At 36.1% G+C, this 23,586-nt stretch overlaps 1 protein-coding gene across 3 annotated transcripts in view; it reads left to right on the forward strand.

Annotated features, from left to right (window-relative positions):
* Window positions 1–5,056: 5,056 nt before the first annotated feature.
* The window catches only part of Sns (sticks and stones), a 574,205-nt gene continuing 555,675 nt past the window's right edge, over window positions 5,057–23,586 (forward strand). For all 3 annotated transcript variants that reach the window (XM_076776528.1, XM_076776527.1, XM_076776529.1), the window contains exon 1: window positions 5,057–6,370. In XM_076776528.1, coding sequence (XP_076632643.1) covers window positions 6,289–6,370 — 82 coding nt within the window. In that variant the 5' untranslated portion in view covers window positions 5,057–6,288. The remainder of the gene's footprint in view (window positions 6,371–23,586) is intronic.

The raw sequence follows: 23,586 nt of genomic DNA on the forward strand, positions 1-23,586 counted from the left end.
GCATGAACTATGCATTTCTTTCTGTCAATTGCATGGAGCATAAAAGAATATAAAGTGTGCTATTATTTTGTCGACCATTGTAAATATGCTTTCCAGTATTTGAAACTTAATTCATGATTTTAGTTGATTGGACTTACTACTTATCGAAGCCATAATACCACCACCAGATCATGCCATTTGATCATAATAATTTCATCAGAAACCATACACATCACCACTAGATGTACAAGCATTGATTGCACCTATTTTTATCGAAGACATGTTGACGATTACATTACAATACATCATATCATGTCAATCATATAAATAGTGTACTTTAACAAATGTAAACAACGTAATTGGATCTCATTATTAACGAATGCTCTGTTTATTAATGTTATACGCTTATTTTCTAGCTGGAAACTTTATCCAAAAAGCATGATCTATCGTTCAATTTATCGTCTGTATTTTCTACATTATTTCGAAACAATTTGGAAGCATTTTTTTTATTTGGCAGGACGTCGTACATCATCGGTTACTTCCAAAAATTTGAAACTTGGACACATCGATCTAAAAGATTTCATTCCAATCATTTAACGACCCCACTGTTCGTGTAGTTTAGCGCACTGGAAACGTTCCAATTAATTTCCTTTTCACAGAAATGGCTTTTTCTTGCCAATTCGACCGTGAAGACCGGCTTTTATTAACAGCTTTTTTTATTGTTGCAATACTGACTGGATGTTGGCGAGTTCCATCGACGTGTGACCGAATTTGCAGTGCGGTCTATTGCGTTTATTAATACGTTTCTGTATTGGTCTTTTTGAGTATTGGTATTTAAAAATTTTTTATCTATTACATATTATCCGCCGTCGTGCACGGTTTCTTCCTAACCATTTTTTAAATCTGAAACCACTTTCGATGCAAGTTTTTTCAGATCTATATTATCGTAGAAAGGAATTTCACTCACAGAACTTTGACGACAAGGAAAGAGATGGAAACCTGTCTGGAATCTTTCATCTTGAACAACAATTTACGCGTTTGATTGTGTATTTTATTGGACGACCTAATAAACGATGCTGCGTGGTAAGGAAGCTTCGAGATCCCGACCGTACACGTGAGTTCGCACATAAAACGTGTTCGCGTTACAAGTTCTTTGAACACTGCAGGGATATTCGTGGCAAAGATGATGGAAAATCAGCATTCTATAATTTCTCCAGCGAACGGTACGTAGCCCATTGAAATTAAGGAAAAATAAAATCGTTGTTTTTATCGAGGTATCGGAAATCGTGTCTTTTATTAGGAAAAAATAAATAGGAAAAAGGATAATGTAGAATGCCAAAGCGTTACAATGCCACGCACTACGATTCATAATGACAAATAAGTTTTAATATAATTCAGCGTATTTATTTGTCTTTTCCTTTGTGTTATCCACTTTACGTGTAGGGTGAATTTTTTCTATCTATTTGAGAGTTTTAATTTGCTTCTGTTCGGGGCACGTTGCTCTACTGTGGTTAGAAAGAATTCGACAAAACACTCACCCTGTACAGGGTGTTTGGCCACCTCGGGGAAAAATTTTAATGACAGATTCTAGAAGCCAAAATTTTTCTTCGTTGAAATTGAAAAGTTTCAAATCATTCTAAAAAAATTATTTTCGGTTGCGGGGGTCAATTACAATCATTTTTGGTGAATAGACATACCCTCGAAATCTTGCGCATTTTCGAGAAACAAATTCAGTACGCTCGGAACTTTAAACGTTAATAACTTTTTAACGAAGCCTCCATCAACAAATTGATATTCTTGATTTTCGTTTTATTTTAGCCTCTAGAATCTCTAGAATACTCTGTACAGGTACGGTGTGTTCTTTAAGGTGCGTTTATTCGCGAAGCGAGTGATCCGTGGCCCCAAAACGACTAACGGTGCGAAAACTTGCATTATTACATCGATCGCTTGCAATAAGAGTGATACAATGGAAAATGTATCAAGTTTCTATACTCGAGACGGAATCAATTGGCCTATCGGCTACCGAGGCGTTATCCCCGCCATTTTGTGGATTGACTACTGGCGCCGTGCTATCTCTTGTTGTGTCTCTTCTCTCAACCGTTCGCTATACCTCACCTTTGTGTAGCTTACATCAAAGTCACCAACAATGTTTTCATCGGCACTATTTCACCCACGTCGACTTTGACCGACGTTCTGCATTCATCGATCGCACATTTATTGACTTGTACGTGGCGATAGTGTATCAAACTGAGTCTCAAATTTCTCGGCAAAGATCAAACACGCTCCATGCTAGATATCACGCAAAATCAACGCCCGTCAAGTCCTGTGTCTAGTCTGTAAAAAAAAATGAGGGAAAGGGCAATGGTTACGAACATACACAGTAAAGCACGGTTAATTTTCCACGATTACTCCCTATTTTTCCCCCACCATTCAGCGTCTTGACTTCAAGAAAAGAGACACATAATTTTTATGATTCACAGTGGGGGAAGTAATTTTTCGAAGCCAATTTATTCTGCCTCGACAATAGCGATAGACTAATAACGCTTTTGGTAGCCTTTAAATATGTAATGTATTCCCGCAGAATTTCAAGTGTAGGATATTTCTTTGAGGTGGTATATTTTTTTCATGGACCTCGAGTGTAGCGTATTTTTATCGTAACGACACATTTGTAACTTCAGCGTTTTTATTATTGTTACGCGCGCATTATTTACAGTGTCGTAAACGGGGACAAAAATATGTGTAAATACGTCGACGAAGAATTGTATATTTTCTGAATTGTATTACTCTTATCGCAGATGTGCGACACGCGCACTTGTTACATAAACATTTATTTGTTAGTAAAATCAATGAAAAGAAAAAAAAAGAGGCGAGGGTTCCATTTAAAAATGAGACGATATTGTTCAAACTTTCCTGGCTGAGGATTTTCGTTTCTGAAATATTTCAAATCTTACGAAACATCCTGTACATACTATATACATAATATACATAATACGCTTAACGTGTCGCTCGTTTCTTCTCTCCCTCCCTTTTCATATAGCGATGTAATTAGCGATGGATCTAGAAGAGTCTTTTCAATAAATCGTATAATGTTCGTTCTCGAATAATCTGAAATACTTCGTATAAACTAATTTTCACAGCGATTTATTAACGTTTCTTTCAAATTGTCGATGCGTGCCCATTTTCCACATTTGGAACATAGTTTTCTGGTACCACCATTTCGAACTCTTCCGCATACGCTGTCCTCGTGACCCTGTTTTAAATAGTTCTAAGTGGTATATAGGTTCTTTAACAGCAAAGACAGTTGTTATCCAGAGAAACTTTTACGTAAATGCCAGAAAACTAAACGCATTTACGTACAGAGAATGGTACAAACCGTTTTCTACACTGTTAAGAACGTACTAAAGGCGACGCGTTGCTAACCTAGGCCACTTTAAAACTATAAAAATAACTATAGCGGTAGTTTGTACATGTTATGAAACGATTTATTATTTTTTTAAATTGTACACGAATTCATCTACCTAAGATGTTCTCTTAATTTGCAAGCGAACGTACATGAATGACAAGTTTGACCAATTATAACTTTAATAAAATTCAATGGAAAGATCTGTATTCGAATTGCTAAGTTGTCTCTTACGTTGAAAAGATAGGACATTCGAGTAGCTCCTACCAATTCTCGTTTATCCTGAAAAAATTGCTCCTCGAATATTGTAAATAATAAATGGGCAGAGAAATACTTTTGTTTGTCGTAGTAATGCATAGAATATCGTAACGTACACATTGTCGCTTTTCATGGAATTATTTATTTTCAGAAATAATATAAACTTCGTTTATCATAGTGGTTGCAATTTAAAATTATGCAAAGGGATAATTGGTATTATCGAATATTCTTTTCTATTCACTTAACAATTGTTGTCACGTAATATGTGGTTTATAAGCACCTGTTGCCTGTTTGGAATTTCGTGAATTAATAGCGAACAATTTGTAGTTAATCAAAATAAAACTTTCCGAAAACAAATTTACATGAGAAGCATGTTTTGCTATACCCATTGATTATTTAACGCTTGAATAATAATAATAATACGTTCTTGTTGCAGCAAAATTGCCTTTGGTATGAATTGACAGATTAAATAAAATATGATGTGTACATGTAGCGGTAAATATACGGTTGTGGCACAAAGTTAAAATACAGATATATGCTGTTATTAACTTAACCTAGTACAATCAAAAGTTTTGCTGTACAGCGTGTATTGTAACTCGAGATCAACTTTTAATACAAATAAAAATGTAGAATTTTTGATTTAGTACATATACAATGAGCAGGAAGCTACTATATTCTTTAGCAGTTTAAGATTCAAATCAAAACTAAGCATCTGTTTATTAAACTCTGCACCACAAGTGTATACGTATGGACACCAGATGTTGTATTAGCTGTGTACCGGGTGCTCTAAACACATCTTACACCGTCACAAGATCCGTATTTTATTCTCAATGAAAATATTCCGATAAAAAACCATTTTTTATAATAAACCATAAATACATGAGTAATATAAAACCAATTAGCAGTGCAAAAGTAACTAAATTTCGTGTCCAAGCTCTCCACATGTTTTTTTTCTCGTTACCATTAGGGTAGTAATCTACAGGCGTTTCTACATTACCCACAGATTTTGTTCTCGATTATCGATAGATACGTTTGCGCCTTTTTTAGACTTTTAGTGGCGTTTGTGTGTTTCAGTTGGCAACACTCTTTCGGGCGGGATCGACGCGACGTAAAAACGGGAACGTACTATCGAAACGATCGGTTCATTCTGTGACGCTAGATCCATGGTATCTTGACGACGTTTTCCGTTCATTTTCCGCATCTGCGTTGTTCTTCTCATTCTCATCGTGTCAAGTGCTTTGCGTGCGCACTGCGCTCACCGGTTGTAAGGGTTGGGAGGTGCAGTTGGATGCTGGTCGTCCGTGCGCTCGTGTCTCCTCGGCTCCGCTCGGCAATCTCCGTGGATCTCTGCGGGGGCAGAGGCCTCCTTCCCTTCCGAGCAATTCCACAGTGTTCACACTCCCGCGTAGGTGTGCGGCGGTACATGCGAGTTTTATTTCTTCGTCCCGCGATTCAGTGACGAGTACGTGTTCGTAACAGTCTCCTTTAGATTACAAGTGATACGTGAATCGCACGCTGCCTTCTCGACGGATAATAACAAGTGGCAAGCGCGGAAAACTAGCGGACAGTCGTTGGAAAATTGACATCGGTGAAACACGAGCGAGGAGTAGGACTCCGAGCGTGCATGGAAACCGGCGAAGAAGAGGGATGATCGTTGACACTCTTCGTGTCCATAAACGGACGGCGTCGAGCGTGAAATAAAAATTGATCTGCCTTGGATATCGAGCGACGATCGTCGACCCGTAGATAGCGAATGAGTTTCGAAGCAGTGATACTGCGTTCTTGGACAGTTCACCTGTTACAAACGGTGTCGCGGTTCGGTGTCAATCCTCCACACGTTGAATCGATCGATCTCTCGAACGTGTTGATCGTGAACCTGTGTCGTTCCTGTGACATCCCGCTATTGGATACGAGTACGTGGTGCGTGTTACAAGCAGAAAGTGTGCCGGAAAAACGCGGTACGCCGGGAATCCCGAGGAACCGTCGAAGTGCGCGAAACGGGGCAACGGTTACGGGAAAGATCGTTTCGTGACATTCGATATACACGGCTGGCACGGACCGCGTGCGTGGAATCGCGTTCGATTCGATCTCTCGTTTCGATTATCTGTCCGAGCCAATGAGACCGGTCCGTCGTTAGTGACGGTCGAAGATTCGCGATTCTTCGATTCGTTTCGACGGAAGTGGGATATACGCGAGAATCGTTTGGCACGGTGTCGCGTGTAAAAAGACCGGCGACCGAGTGTAACGAAAGATACTTGCGGACGACGATCCCTCGCGGCGAAGCTTGTTACACTTTTGTGATGAATACTCGAGTTCGGAGTGGCTAAGAGCTTTTCGAGTGAAATCACTGGTGAAACGTTCGAAGTGGCGTGTACTTTGTGAAAAGTACTTCATGAATGCGACGGAAAGGTTAACCGTTAAACGTGAAATCGATTTCCGTTGAAATCTGCTTTGCCGCGGACACGTTTTAATGCCGATCCCCGTGCGATAAGCGACAGTAATATTGTGAAGCGCGGACCGTGAAACGACCGTTTCTCCTCTCGCGAACGAAAACACGTTCGATTGTATGAAAGTGACCCCCAGTGCTTACATACGTTCTATCGTGTTCGGTGTGTTCATCTATGTTCCTGTAGCGGACTATCGAGCTGACCATGAAGGACTACGGAACGAAACCATCGACGATGAGTCTGATCCTGTTTTTCGCCGTTTTTTCTGCGACGACCCTCGTAAAAGGTAAGTGGCCGATCTTATCGACGATTTTGATTTTTCGGACGCATTCTGTCAGGGGATTTGCGTAGCGCGAAACGTTAAACGTTGAGAATCGGTTTACAGCAGCGGTCAAAGGAAACTTAACATCTTAAATCAGTCCTGTTACAACAGTAATTTTTTTAAATAATTACGAAACATTTGTTCCATTGATTTTTACATAAACAGAGGAGTTTCATTTTTCGAACGATCAAGGATTTTTTTGAGGTTATGTACTTTTACAGTAGTAGTATTACAGCTTCGATTTCAGTAAATACCGAGATGAAAGGTTTTCAATAATCCGTCTGATGAAGCAAACGAAGATAATTTCGAATTTACCAAGCAGCTTTGCCTGGAATTGAAACGTACAAGCCAAAAATAGTCGACTTAAATATAAATATTATATTGGACTCGCGGAAGATAGAAAAGAATGATGATTGAAATTTATTTTCGACGACTTTTAGACAAGTATTAATGAAAGTGATTTGGAGAATGTATTACTTTGAAAATTAAACTTCGAACGTAGAGGAAGCCCAGCATATTTGAAATACTGTTGGTAATTTGGTACACTCGAACTATTTAAAAAATTACTAATGTTATCTAATTTGTAACATCCGACTCGATCTTCGAAGCAAAAAAAGAATTGTCGATTTGTAAAAGTTTCAAATCGTAGCAGTCCCAGTTAATATATGTTAAAACTTTGAAGCGAATCGTTTAAATTATATTCGTTCGCATACTAATGCTATATTCTCGTTTTGAGTGCAGTATTTTGGTAATATTTTTATTTACGTGCACACTGCTGATACAAGTGTTGAAAAATGTTGACTCTGAGCGTCGGATGCATCCTCCATAGTGATTTCACGCGAACGGTATTCTGACATTATCTGTACTAATAAATCTGGTTCGATCAGAAAATGTTTCAACGTATAAACGCAATCCTTATCTCGTACTTGGGCGACATTCGCCATAAGTGGAAACGATACCAACTTTCTACGCTTACGTATAACGTGTTATGAAAGTTTCAATAATTTTATGAACTTTGGCGTGCTGCAGACTAATAGCATTTACGAATACAGGAAAATATAATGTGTACAACGCGATGGAATATTTGTTTACACTATAAGAACGCTCGTCTTAAAATAATCTATTAAAAATTTTTTACACTTTTGTTTAAAAAAAAGAAGAAAAAAGTATTGATATTATACATACATTTCTAAACCAAAACTAGTGAAATTTTCCAGCCGATTTGTTTTAAATATTGATAATATAAATATTATACAGGGTGTTCAGCCACCCCTGGGAAAAATTTTAATGGGGGATTCTAGAGGCTGAAATAAGACGAAAATCAAGAATACCAATTTGTTCATGGAGTCTTCGTTAAAAAGTTATTAACGTTTAAAGTTTCGCCTGTACTGAATTTTTTTCTCGAAAATGCACAAGATTTCGGGGATATGTCTATTCACCAAAAATGATTGTAATTGACTCCCGCAACAGAAAATAATTTTTCCAAAACGATTTGAAATTTTTTTTTTCCGTCGAAAAATTTAGGCAATTAGATTTTCGGTAAGGAATTTTTTTCTCGAAAGTGCGTAGGATTTCGGAGGTATGCGTAATGACCAAAAATGGTTGTAATTGACCCCTGCAACCGGAAATCATTTTTTTAGTACGATTTGAAAAATTTTTTTTTCACCGAAAAATTTCACCACCTACCCGATTTTTTTTCTCGAAAGTGGATAGGATTTCGGGGGTATGTGTATTCATCAAAAATGGTTGTAATTGACCCCCGCAACCGAAAATAATTTTTCCAGAACGATTTGAAATTTTTGAGTTTAATTGTTAATAACTTTTTAACGAAGCCTTCATCAACAAATTGGTATTCTTGATTTTCGTCTTATTTTGGCCTCTAGAATATCCCATTAAAATTTTTTCCACGGGTGGCCGAACACCCTGTATAAATTATGTGGACAAATATATTATTGATATTGGTTACAAGGATTAATCGTAAGATTTGCGTCGGTCAAACATTTTTTATTCCTCTTGGTGAGTGGTTTAAGCTCTTGAAGTCATAGACCCTTCTGGTTTAATGCTCTCGATATTCTTAGCGAAGATAGGATAGTACTGTGTCAACAAAGGCTTTAGTACTTCAGCACACCAAAAAAAAAATTGAAAAACAATTTTGAATCCACTTTGGCCGCTGTTTGTTAACCGAGGGTTCAACCTACAATTTCTTGCGACTCTTTCAGATTTAAGACGTCGTAGGAAAGTACGTGTACACGGATTTTGTCATGATTACTTAAACGTAATGCACAAATATGTGCACACGGATTTTCACGCGAGTTGTACAATGCACAACGATGAAATGCACAAATACGGATTCTGATGCCTTAAAAAGTAGTTCGCGTAAATTATAAACTTTACGTTTTAAATAAATGCGGAAATACAGCCAGAACGTTGAAATTTTTTAATTTTTCGGAATAGAAAAACAAAATTACAGACATACAGTTCCTTATTGATTACTGTTCAACTCTGAGGTTCGAAATTTTATTAGAAATAAAATTAAAATTAAATTATGTAGACTCGACTCGATTTTCCATCGCGATCGGTTTATTAGGAATTGTTTTTATTAAATGTGCAATTACAATTCGGTAACGCCTCTGAATAATATACATTATATAATTACGTGACTGTAACCCTGCGTGTTCTACGAAATTAATGCGCCTCGAGTTGGTTCTGCTTTTGGGATTCGTCAATAAAGCTCGTCTGGAGGATCGTGTCTTAGACACGTTTCAAAATTGAATGGATTTCCTTTAAATGAGTCCCTCGCGTCTACCTCGAACCGCGAAGACGAGTATTAATTTGTCGTGGTAGAATCGCCATAATGTAATAATTTAGACTTTGCGCTCTAACGATGTTCAGATATATTTAAATATATACAAGAACATACGTATTACGTACATGGTCCAATATCTTCGAAATTATCCAGGATATTAAAAAATTCTTAAACGATAAGCAAAAGTAATGAATTTCATTGAGAATAGAACTTTTAAAAATATTGAATTTCTAGGATTGTATTATTTATTTTATAATTACAATATTGGGACCAATTGCAATGTTCAAATTATCTGTACTTTCTTTTCTTTCTTTCCTCCTTTTAACGTTTAAATATTTAGTTTATTAACGGTAATAGTGTAAAAAAAATGTCGGGTAACGATTATTGGCGAAGATTGTATTCGCCTATTTATGGACCGAAACGAGATATCTGCATCGAACAGCAATATTCGAATGACGATAGAGATCGCGACTTACACGGTTAATTCGTTCCAAAACTTTTCGCGTAAGTTGAATTGTATTAGGTTGTCCAGAAAGTTCGTGCCGTTTCGGTCATGGTGTCTTTATTACCTTTTTACTCGAGCAATAAAACATCGTTTAACCCGGTGACCGTTCGCTATGCTCAAGGCGTGTTACAAGCGGAGCTTCTGCGCGAGTTTAGTCGTGAATTTTTTTACTTTTCTATCAGATACGAGTGAAAAGCTACGAGCGAAAACAGCGTCGAGTTTCTTCCAACGCGTTATAGAAATTTAATATAAAAACGAATAACATTTGCAGCGTATACGGGAAACTACAATACGTAATTTCAAAATTATTTTTACACGATATTTAAAATAACGTAGAGAATAATTTCTATTTACTTTTAGTGTTCTAGTGCAATTGATTACACGTTGAAATATAAATTATTCTCGATGATCCGTTTGGCAAAAATTTATTTCTAAACTTCCATAATCATCGGTGATATTGATCGTTCATGATTCATTTACAAGTACTCCCAAAATTTTTCCATCGTGTTATAGAAATTTAATATAAAAACAAATAACATTTGCAGCGTATACGGGAAGCTACAATACGTAATTTTGAAATCATTTTTACACGATATTTAAAATAACATAGAGAATAATTTCTACTTATTTTTAGTGTTCCAGTGCAATTGATTACACGTTGAAATATAGATTATTCTATCTTAAATTAGATTTATTTGCAAATATTTCCAAGAACTGTTATAATACATAAAACGATAAAACTTTTCGACGCGTCTAATATTTTCATGGGAAAATATGGACCAATTAGACGGTTCTCGGTCGAAAGAATCGCAAACGTGGACTAAACGATCGAATTTCGAACGTAATAAAGAAAATACATGTTGGGAATTGGACCTTGCAAAATTGCGTGAAAAGGCGGTCATCCAATCATTCAGCTGACCAATCACTCGGTAAATGGAACCGCGATTTATCTGGAGCAAACGTAGCGGAGCTTCGCAGTTTTTTTTTCTTTTTTTTCTATTTTTTTTTTTTCCAACGCCGCTGTTTGCATATATTATACGCCGACATATTTCGTTGTTTATTGTACGTCGCGTGTTATCGATTCCTGGAGAATTCAGTTGCTCGAAAACAAATAACGCGTCGGCAGAAATTTATCGTATTTTATTGGTCATTTCCTGTTCGGGGTCTGATCATTGTTTTCAGTGTCCGTTTACGTTTTCCTTTGTAAACATCGAACGCTCCTACGTTTTCGCTTTAATACGACAAAGGCGCGATGCAAACGAAAGATAGTTTAATGAATTCGCGCGCCCGTGAAATTTAATTGCGCGAATGAATCGTTCACGTTCGAGCGTGCACGAAACGCTTGGAAATAGTCGTATGAGAAGAAAAATTCAAACGGACACGTTTGGGAATTTTTCACGTTGCGATCCTATTAAACCGTCGGTATTCTGGTATCCTTGGTTCTCGAAAAAAATATATTTTTTATTAAATAGTCTGTGGACGTTTTTCATTCTCACATTCGTTTATTCGTTTACGATAGAAATTCTTTATTTTTTATTAACATTATGGAATACTGGTAACAGACGAGCGGCTGTGAACACGTTTACGTACGTATGCAGCATTTAGTTTTAATTTTTGACTCCGACTCTTCTGTAATTTTTATATTATATTCCCCATAGTATATTCTCTATATTCCAGAGGATAAAAATCGTGGCACTTGTTAAAATTATACTGTTTTTTACAAATTGTTATTGTAACTTTCCGGGAATGGCTGACCTAGGGTCAAACGCGGTTACGCGTTGCGGTTGTGAGCACGCATATCCAAAATTACATTCATAATTTAAAACTGTTCGACGTAATTTTGGGGCATGCGTGTTCACAGCCATAACGCGTAGGCACGTTTCACCCCAGGTCTGCAATTCTCGACAGGTAAAAGTAACATTTGGTCAAATCTGTTAACATCGTAAAGTAAAAGTGATTTTTGTTTTTTTTTTTTTACCAAATACACCCCAGACTTTGCCAAGTGTCCGTTTATTGGCATCGATGCCTATATTAAATGTATACGACGTCGAGTTACTCCGATATTTTTTTAACAACCTATATAAATTTGATTTTTGCAGCCGCTGTTGTTCGCAGCGTCGAAATATGACCGATTCGCGTTTGTCACGCGCCGCGTTACCTGGCGTCAGGCGAAAAAAAAGGTTCCCTTTGTAACAGGAACGCTGAACACGGTGGTTTTAATCGAGTTTCAGGACAGTAATATGCTTAACGAATTCCACCATTTTTTCCCACGAACTCTCCGGAGGTTGACCCGGGGTCGCGCGTCTTCGCTCAGGGGGGAAGAACGAATCACAATTCTCGCTCGGATGTTCCCTGGCCGCGCGGAGACGATGTAATTCAGAAATGAGATTTTGACTTTGTCTTCCCTTTTTCGACGGCTCTGTTCGACGATTCTAGCAATTCCCCCGATTCCTCGGGACGACGAGCTCAACGGTGACGGTATTTCGATTCACATCGGACACAGGCACGCGTTAATCACAGTTATCGACGAAGCGCAAAAATCGAGCGTCCAAGCTGCTCCGTGAAACATTTTCCAGACGTCGGGATCGGAGAACTTTACAAAGTTCTCGCGGGACGGTTAATAAATTCCAAATATCCGTCCATTCGTTAAAGCAGTGAATCGATCGGACATATTGAATCTTTGCTTTTCCTTCCGTTGAAACCCTGTCGCGTCTTAACAATTTATCGTGATCGCTTTTTACGTTTAAATGCGACGATATTGATTGGTCGTAGTCGAGCGTTATCGAGTATTTTATTAAATTAAACGCACAGTTCTTGCAGGGGAGTTGAAAAATAGACATGTTTCGCTTGTAGAACTTTTTTAGAAACTTAAATATGATGAATTCATGGGAAATTTTATGCTCTTTTGACTGGAAAGAGTTTCCAGTCGAGTTTCGCGAGAACTTATCCTTCTTAAACTCATTTGTCGATATTATAATTTAAGCAAGTGCATTTTTTACCAATTCGTCCGTACAGTGAAATTCGACATAAAAGATATCAAATTCACACCTATCCAATAGGATCCAAATATGAGATATAATAACGGTTTGGGAAATGTTTAGTTTTTTAACTGAGCTCCACATTTTCCATATTAGGCTTATAGTGTTTGTAATATGGAATACTATGTTTATATACTAATATAAATATACAGTGAGTGTCACTTAAAATCGTACACAATTGTTATTATGCATTTGGGATGAAGATACTTTAGATATAGGTACATTAATATGTCTTCATTTAATACACGATGGTTACAAATGAAAAACTTTATCTGTAATCAAGGAATTAAACATATTCAAAACTAACATACTGAAATCGTCAGTCATTAAAAATCATACACGTTGGTACGGCTGTAATAATTCGGTGAATACCCCATGCATTTCAAATTCAGCGTTGATGGACCTTTGTTTACTTCATCATTCAAATGTTATATTAAGCAAACTCCACAAATTAGTGTGCACCGGGTGTAATTAATATAAATGAAACAAGCTTCTATCGAAGAACGAGACTTGATTATTTACCATTATAAAAATGAAAACAGTTAGAGTTAATTACGAACAAAAACAGAAATACAGTCCAGTATACAGGGTGTTCAGCCACCCCTGGGAAAAATTTTAATGGGGGATTCTAGAGGCCAAAATAAGACGAAAATCAAGAATACCAATTTGTTGATGAAGGCTTCGTTAAACAGTTATTAACATCTGAAGTTCCGACCGTATTGAATTTTTTTCTCGAAAATGCGCAGGATTTTGGGGGTACGTCTATTCATCGAAAATTATTGTAATTGACTCTTACAACAGAAAATATTTTTTTTAGAACGATTTGAAATTTTTTTTTTCGCCGAAAAATTTAGGCACCTACCTCCTGTCGATTTTTCTTAAAAATTCCTTTTTCATTTTTAATAAATTTGTTTGACACTCTACAGAAAAGTTGTCTAGTACTTTTTTGTAGGTATCCATGAGCTCTACTTCAGGAAAAAGTTTCATTGAAATATATTCACTATTGCACGAGTTATGGCTGTTTAAAAATTGGACCATTTTTATGTGGTTTTCCACATTTTACGGGGTCAACGAACAACTTTTTCATTATTGTTAGAATTTCTACATATTCTACACTAAAATACGCGTTGTTTGCTTTTTTAAACATTAAAATCGTCCAATCCGTTCAGGAGTTATGGTGTTTTAAAGATACGCATGAAATTTTGGGGAACGATTTCTGGCCTGAAATTATATTTTCGGTAAGGAATTTTTTTCTCGAAAATGGTTAGGATTTCGAGGGTATGTGTAATGACCAAAAATGATTGTAATCGACTCTTGCAACCGGAAATAATTTTTCCAGAACGATTTGAAATTTTTGAATTTAATTGTTAATAACTTCTTAACGAAGCCTCTATCTACAAATTGGTATTCTTGATTTTCGTCTTATTTTGGCCTCTAGAATCCTCTATTAAAATTTTTCCCAGGGGTGGCTGAACACCCTGTATAATTAAGAGATACAAATAGATACAATAGATGGCAAAATCACGATTTTTTAATATTGCGTATTCCATATTAAGGCAACTGACTTCTTTTCGAAGGATATTATTCAATATTTGTTTAAATTAGTGATATGTTAAACGATAGCTGTAAATTGAATTTTGATCATTCTATCAGACATTTCTTAAGGCTATCGTGTTAGCACATCCCCGTGGGCGTAATTATTTCGCCTTCGTGGATACATTAATGTAAATGATAGATATTAAATTTGGAAAGGAAGTTGTCGGACTTCCCGTTATTTCGTATATTTACAATTAATTTATTCAGTGGGTTCTCGCAACGGTATCGTGGACTTGGCTAGTGAAATTGAGAGATCGTGTGACCGAAATTGAATCAAATGTTCATTTTAATCATTTTATACATAATTTCTGTACGTATGAAACTTTATAAGTGCACAGATAGTATGCGTTCCTAAATTATAGATTTTATTCAAATGAAAAGAAGGTTGTAAAAGAAGAAGTTTCAAAATAAATGTTAATAAACGCAGAACCTTGACGCGTCGACTGCTTGGTTGCTAATTAGTTTCTTTCTATCGTGTCGCGGTGTATTGTCAAAATGGAGGACCTCGTGTGACGCTTCTTGTCGTTCGGGCCCGACGCGTAGATTGATATTCCTTCAGAGTTCTCGAGCGGAATTAAAAACAAGTTACGCGCAGCTTGAACGTATGCACGCGTTTTCCTTTCACTGTGGTCGAAAAACAAGTCGGCCTGTACCGGCGGGCTGTTATCCGAGAAAAACAAAAAAGATAAAAAAAAAAATATTGAAAAAGGTCGCGTATTGTTCGCGCACCTGTACGCGTGCGTGTATGTATACATATATCGTTGGCCGGGAGGAAAGAATGCTAATTACGAAGTGGTTGCATTTATACATAATTAAAGCCGCGAAAGAGCCGGGAATGTTATTTCACGACTCTCTATCGGCGTCGTCGTGTTCCGCCGGCGGGAAAAATTTCAGCTTTCGCCGCTGGAATCGAGCGTTTAGCCTTGGAAAGTAAATAGAATAACGCGATTTTCGTCGCGTCAAATGTTTCAATTTCACCGCCAAGGTCTCTTTGTCGATCGTACGTCGACCGGACGCGATTTCTTCTCGCTTTTCCAAACTTTTTCACGCGCCAAGTACGCGTTTATCGTGCAGTAATTGTTAAAATACGTAGCAAGTCAAACAAAGCATTCTTTTTTTTCCTTTACATAAAATAAAAATATGCTCCAATTGATCTTAACTGGTACAAATCAGATACAGGGTGTTCGGCCAACCTTGGGAAAAATTTTAATGGAGGATTCTAGAGGCCAAAATAAGACGAAAATCAAGAATACCAATTTGTTGATGGTAGCTTTGTTAAACAGTTATTAACGTTTAAAGTTCCGACCGTACTGAATTTTTTTCTCGAAAATTCGTAGGATTTCGGGGGTATGTCTATTCACCAAAAATGGTTGTAATTGGCCCCTGCAATGGAAAATAATTTTTTTAGAAAGATTTGAAAATTTTTTTTTTCGTCGAAAAATTTAGGCTACCCCCCGTCGATTTTTCTTAAAAATTCGTTTTTCGTTTTTAGTAATTATGTCTGAGGTCCTACAGAAAAGATGTCTAATACTTTTTTGTAGGTACCCATGAGCTCTACTTCAGAAAAAAGTTTCATTAAAATATACTTACAATTGTAGGAGTTGTGGCTGTTTGTAAATTGGACCATTTTTATGGGGTTTTTCTCATTTTGCGGGGTCAACGAACAACTTTTTCATTATTTTTAGAATTTCTACATATTCTACATCAAAATACGCGTTGTTTGCTTTTTTAAACATTAAAATCGTCCAATCCGTTCAGGAGTTATGGTGTTTTAAAGACACGCATGAAATTTTGGGGAACGATTTCTGGCCTGAAGTTAGACTTTCGTAAAGGAATTTTTTTCTCGAAAATGCGTAGTATTTTGAGGGTATGTATAATGACCAAAAATGATTGTAATCGACTCTTGCAACCGGAAATATTTTTTTTTAGAACGATTTGATATTTTTTTTTTCGCCGAAAAATTTAGGCACCCCCTTGTCGATTTTTCTTAAAAATTCGTTTTTGATTTTTAGTAATTTCGTTTGACGACCTACAGAAAAGTTGTCTAATACTTTTTTGTAGGTACCCATGTGCTCTACTTCAGAAAAAAGTTTCATTAAAATATATTCACAATTGTAGGAGTTATGGCTGTTTGAAAATTGGACCATTCTTATGTAGTTTTTCTCATTTTACGAGGTCAAGAACCAACTTTTCGAATATTTTTGCGATTTGTACGTATTCTCCACCAAAAGACGCGTAGTTTGCTTTTTTAAACATTAAAATCGTCCAATCCGTTCAGGAGTTATGGTGTTTTAAAGATACGCATGAAATTTTGGGGAACGATTTCTGGCCTGAAGTTAGATTTTCGTAAAGGAATTTTTTTCTCGAAAATGGTTAGGATTTCGAGGATATGTGTATTTACCAAAAATAATTATAATTGGTCCCTGCAATCGAAAATAATTTTTTTAGAACGATTTGAAATTTTTTAATTTTGTCGAAAAATTTCACACATTCTCGAATTTTTTTCTCGAAACCGGGTAGGATTTCGGGGGTATATATATTCATCAAAAATAATTATAATCGGCCCTTGCAATCGGAAATAATTTTTTTAGAACGATTTGAAATTTTTGAATTTAATTGGTAATAACTTTTTAGCGAAGCCTCCATCAACAAATTGGTATTCTTGATTTTCGTCTTATTTTAGCCTCTAGCATCCCTTATTAAAATTTTTCCCAGGGGTGACCGAACACCCTGTATAAAGGAATGATTTTACTTTTTCTAAATCCTTTTCCGATGTTTCGCTATTCTCTATACTATTTGCAAAGAGTTTGGCAAAAATATATTTACGTACGAAAATTCATGAAGCATTGAATTTGCTCAGAGGCTTCCTTAGAAATCTATTTAAAATGTACATAATACAAATTAATTTATTGTGCAGTAATTGTTAAATACGTAGCAAGTCAAACAAAGCATTCTCTTTTTTCCTTTACATAAAATAAAAATATGCTCCAATTGATCCTTACTGGTACAAATCAGATATAAAGGAATGATTTTACTTTTTCTAAATCCTTTTCCGATGTTTCGCTATTCTCTATACTATTTGCAAAGAGTTTGGCAAAAATATATTTACCTACGAAAATTCATGAAGCATTTAATTTGCCCAGGGGCTTCCTTCGAATGATATTTTCTTCACCTTTGTTTTCAATTAATTAAAATATAAATAATACACAATTTCAATTCCCAAATTGGGGCGTTTTGGCGAAGATGTTCGAGTTAATCTATTAGTCGCGCGTGCACGGTGGCCCCAAGACTTGAGATAGAAATTCATTTTAATATAAATTCTTTTATATGTGTATTTAAAAGGAACGTAATTACGGGAACAGTTTTATCTCTTGTTACGTCTGTCATGCCTCTGGCGCGGAAGCTTGTAATTTGCAGTTAATTTACGGATGTGCGCGGTGTTAATGATTTCTTTTTTACGACTCGGATTATTGGAAAAATCGTTAAACGGTTAGAATACTGTTATAAATAATTTCTCGACCATTCTTGCTTTGCTATCGATACGAATATTATCTTGCTTACAGGAAACGTATCAATTTAGTCGATATTTAAGTCAATTTAGAACAGATTAATTAAATTAAAACGAAATAACAGTCCATACAAATTCTGTCGATCTTTCGCCAATAAGGAAAGTAGTTTAAAGAGTAAAAGTAAAATATTAAAAAATTGCGTTATATTTATGTTCCAGTTTTAACGTATCAAAGTTCTCGAAACAAAATTAAAGCCAGTATCGTTTTTACTTTTTGTTTTTGAGTTCGCTGTTCCGTCAGGAAGTCTTGACTGGCCGAATTTTTTTCTCCTCGACGTATAAAAATTTATTTGGTTGAAAATGCCGCAGAAATTTTGGGGGAAAATAATTTATTGCTGCTATGTTATGTATACATATTATTAACAATTACATACAACACGCGCGGTATGTTATAACGTTTGGACGTGAAATAACTGGGACAGTATGCACGTTTTGCTCGAAAATATTTCGCGTGGTAATTCTCGTCTCGATGTCCGTGCTTTGGTGCTTTTATAGAAAGAATTACAAGAAGAATAGACGCGTGTAAATAAAACTATGCGTGGTCCCATTTCGAAGGAAGATGCAATCGCATCTTGCGGAAAAACCGGAACCATAGAAAGTTATGGCTCTTTAAAGTATTCCACTTCTTTCTCGTACCATCTTTTTGTGTCTACAACCAAAAAAAAAAAGAAAAAGAGAACTCATTTCAGTCTTTAGAATCGCTCTGTTATGTTTAAACGCACGATACGAGGCAACGTTGTACTTTTTGGAACTTTGTAAAACTCGAACGCTCAAAAAAATCGCTGATTCGGTTGCACAGAAAGCGATTACATTTTGATAATTATCATGAATTGAACACTGAATTACGTATGTCGTTAATTGCGTAATTTGTGATCATTAATCAGTGGTTTGTAATCATTCAATGAATATCATAGTATAATGATAATTTATAATGTAAATATTATTCATAATATGTAATAAATACCATTCATTTGCTAATTTGAGAAGGCTATAATTTCGTTAGTTCTCCGAATTTCAATTTAATATTTGGTAGATATATTTTCGAGACTACATACTAAAAGAAAACGCAAAAAAAAAAAAAATTCGATTTTTTAATCCCACAAAGTAGAAAAGCCCCTTAAAGATTAGAAATTTAAAATATTGTTTGAACAAAGTAACATTCAATTAGTCCTCATTAAAATATTAATACTCTGCGAAAGGAAGACGCGAGAGATTATTAAAGCGATAAGAGGATCGACCAGTTTAATTAAAAATTAGTGTTTTAAAAGAGGAATTTTTTTTCGTCTAATTCTTTTTATGGTCTCCATCTCGTTCTGTTTAAACGCTTATAAATGAATTTTAATTATTCTCGTTTTTTCCAGTCTTCTAAAATAATCGTCGATATTATTTCGACACATACGCGTAAATAAATTCGCGCTCGAACGAGCTGTTCGAATAAAGTTTCAGATAAATTTCGATTTTTATCCGGTATTCGGATATTTTGTTCAACTCCAGTACGAAGACCGTGCAAATCGACGTTCTTGCAACGACGTTCTGGCGACGACGGTATACACTCCTTTGCGTATTATTTTAATAGACGCGAGCTCTAAATTCCTACAAAAATTCCGTAACTTTCGTACCTTTCGCGGCCGTGGCGCGCTCTGATTTATTGCTGCCGCGGGTTCGTTGAAAAATTTGTTACTGGAGTCGCTGGGAATATCACCGGTACGCGTCCTTGTTCAAACTTCGACTCGAGCTCTCTCGCGAATTGAAATTTCGACGACATCTGTGCCCGCGTAGTAACTGTTACTACTTTTTTTTTTCCTTTCCTTCGTCTTTTTGTGTTTGCGTAGAAATTTTTACCGGTAAATTGAAAGATTGGCGCCAGACCCGAATCGTTTCTCTGTCCGTCGGTGTTTCCTATTGCGGACAAAATTATGTTTGGAGAAATTGGAAGCAACAGCTTTGTCCAACAGTTATCGGATCAGACGTATCGTATAGCGCGCCGTTGAAAGTAATCACGTTTGTTTAAGAAGATTATTTCACTACCATCGAGTCGTTGCAACGAATGTTGCAAAACGAATGTTGTACAAACGATTTTACAGTGCTAGTTTGAATAATTATAACATTCATATACATATAAACAAATATCAATTTTGTAGTGTCTAAGATTATTATTACTAATAAGGATACCGTGTCAACTAAAACTATATACAGGGTGTTCGGCCACCCCTGGGAAAAATTTTAATGATTCTAGAGGCCAAAATAAGACGAAAATCAAGAATACCAATTTGTTGATGGAGGCTTCGTTAAAAAGTTATTAACAATTAAATTCAAAAATTTCAAATCGTTCTAAAAAAATTATTTCCGATTGCAAGGGTCGATTATAATCATTTTTGATGATTAGATATACCTCCGAAATCCTACCCGGTTTCGAGAAAAAAATTCGAGAAGGTGTGAAATTTTTCGACAAAATTAAAACATTTCAAATCGTTCTAAAAAAATTATTTTCGATTGCAGGGACTAATTATAATCATTTTTGGTCAATAGACATACCCTCGAAATCCTAACCATTTTCGAGAAAAAAATTCCTTACCGAAAATATAATTTCAGGCCGGTAAATGTCACTGCAAAATTTCATGCGTATTTTTAAAACGTCATAACTTCTGAACGGATTGGACGATTTTAATGTTCAAAAAGCCAAACGACGCGTATTTTAGTGTAGAATATGTAGCAATCGCAAAAATATTCGAAAAGTTGGTTCTTGACCTCGTAAAATGAGAAAAACCACATAAAAATGGTCCAATTTCCAAACAGCCATAACTCCTACAATTGTGAATATATTTCAATGAAACTTTTTTTTGAAGTAGAGCTCATGAGTACCTACAAAAAAGTATTACACAACTTTTCTGTAGGGTGTCAAATAAAATTACTATAAATCAAAATCTTATTTTTAATAGAAATCGACAGGGGGTAGGTGCCTAAATTTTTTGACGAAAAAAAAATTTCAAATCGTTCTAAAAAAAATATTTCCGGTTGCAAGAGTCGATTTCAATCATTTTTGGTCATTATACATACCCCCGAAATCCTACGCATTTTCGAGAAAAAAATTCCTTTACGAAAATCTAACTTCAGGCCAGAAATCGTTCCCCAAAATTTCATGCGTATCTTTAAAACACCATAACTCTTGAACGGATTGGACGATTTTAATGTTTAAAAAAGCAAACTACGTGTATTTTGGTGTAGAATATATAGAAATTCTAACAATAATGAAAAAGTTGTTCGTTGACCCCGTAAAATGTGGAAAACCACATAAAAATGGTCCAATTTTCAAACTGCAATAACTCCTACGATAGTCAATATATTTCAATGAAACTTTTTCCTGAAGTAGAGCTCATGGGTACCTACAAAAAAGTATTAGACAACTTTTCTGTAAAGTGTCAAACAAATTTATTAAAAATAAAATACAAATTTTTAAGAAAAATCGACGGGGCCTAAATTTTTTGACGAAAAAAAAAAATTTCAAATCGTTCTAAAAAAAATATTTCCGGTTGCAAGAGTCGATTACAATCATTTTTGGTCATTACACATACCCCCGTAATCCTACCCACTTTCGAGAAAAAATTTCATTACGGGCGGGACTTTAAACGTTAATAACTTCTTAACGAAGCCTCCATCAATAAATTGGTATTCTTGATTTTCGTCTTATTTTGGCGTCTAGAATCCCCCATTGAAATTTTTCCCAAGGTTGACCGAACACCCTGTATTATCATAAATATGGATCATCTTGTTTGGCATAGATCTTTGGTACATTCCGCCTGATTGGTTTTTATCCGTCGGTATAAGTGACCGAAACAAATAAAAAGCGAAACGATCGTTCGGTATGGTATTATTTTGATCAACAAACAGCAATCACGAGCGCTCGTTGTCGGCCGGATAAATAAAGCTCGAAAGGGAGCCATGGACCAAGGAAGGTTGACAAATACCGTGCTAGTCGACTCTTTCGAGTTGATCCTTTCTTTCGAATTTCTCGCAATTTTTCCTTCTTCCGTATTTCTTGTCGTGCGCTCTCGTAAATATTGTCGCGAAACGTTTCTCGTCGAGAATTTCGCGCGAAGAAGGGGGTGGAAAAAATCGTGGCCAAAGAGAAATAAACGCGATCGGTAGCGAGCTCGGGTGATCGATAATGTTCGGGGTAGGAGAATTCGCGCGGTACAAGGTTAGGTTGGCGAACAGGGGGGTGGCATTCTGTTTGCGTATGATTTATACACGGTAAAACTGAGGACGTCTACTTTGTGCAGACTACCCGGTTGGACGAGTTTCTACAGTTGTCGGTTTAACCTAACCAATCTCTTGTTATGTATGGATACGCGCATAGTTGCGATAACCTCGTCCAATAGTTATGGAAATTCGTATTAATTCCGCGATAGTAGCAACACAGGAGCCAAAACGGCGGCCCATCGGTCCGTTGGGGATGAGAATCGATCCGTGGCTTTGTGAACTATTGTGATTCTTATTGGCTCGACGATTCTTTCGTGACAGCAATACCGCGGTATTTATCGTGACAACATTACTCTATTTGGCATATACAGGTATACAAAGAAAGCATACTGAACGGTAGGTGGAAAAACAACCGTATAGTATAAACATCGCGACTCTTGTATTTTCCAGTATCGTTGTTCGGAACCAACTAGCCTATAATATAACTAAACATTTAACATTTCGGTCGAAAGGAGTTCTTTCTGTTAATATTTACTTTTCACCCCGACACCGTTATAATATTTAATTAGTAACTTTTTGCCGTAACGAATTTACCGATCATTTTGTCCGACGAGATCGTGAATTTTTCTGTCAATAGAACTCCACATAAAATTGACGCGATGAATTAAATACATTATCGTTGAAAACAGATGCGAAAGCTTTTATTCGTTTATCTCGAATTTCGACGACGTAATCTCTTTCGAGTGACATAAATTTGTTATTGTTCGACGTTTCGAAGAGTTATTATCGCAGATCGACGAACGTATCCACCTACCTAGTTTGTCATTCCATTATTTTTCGATTCGGAAATTGTGCTTTAAATATCAAGGAACAAAAAATATAATACAACGTTATCGGTCGAAGTTTATTTACTGTTTATTGGGTCGACCAAAAACGAAATTGAAATGGAATCTCGGTCGGCCGGTTATCTCGTTTCGCGCAATTTTCAATGGATCCGTTTCCTCCTTAAACCACGAATTTAATATCGCGCTCGCGCGTAGATTTTTATTTCCGAAAGCGCAAGGAAGAAGTCCCGTGAAATATTAGAAGGTCTCCAAAAGAGAATAAAAGCGTAATGAAACACGCGAGCGCATGCGTCAACGGAAGATACACTGAAATTTTAATATTTCTCTTGGATTTTCTCCTAGCACGATCTTACGTTTCATATTTCAGTTTTCGCTGTAAATACAACGGAACGAAATCACGTTACATTTCTCTGTCTTCGTATTATTATATAATCCCCATTCATCGTTCGTATCAATCGAAATAACTAGAACAACGGGGCTGGATTAAATAAAACAAAATAATATATTCCATATATTAAAAGCCAAGTAAAATATTCCAATTTAAAACAAGGTAAAAGATTTATTTGAAATATATACTTATTGGTATTTTTTATTGCCTTTGTAGCCACTTACGCGATTGTAT

Source organism: Colletes latitarsis, chromosome 11 (assembly GCF_051014445.1).
Source record: "Colletes latitarsis isolate SP2378_abdomen chromosome 11, iyColLati1, whole genome shotgun sequence".
Lineage (NCBI taxonomy): Eukaryota > Metazoa > Arthropoda > Insecta > Hymenoptera > Colletidae > Colletes > Colletes latitarsis.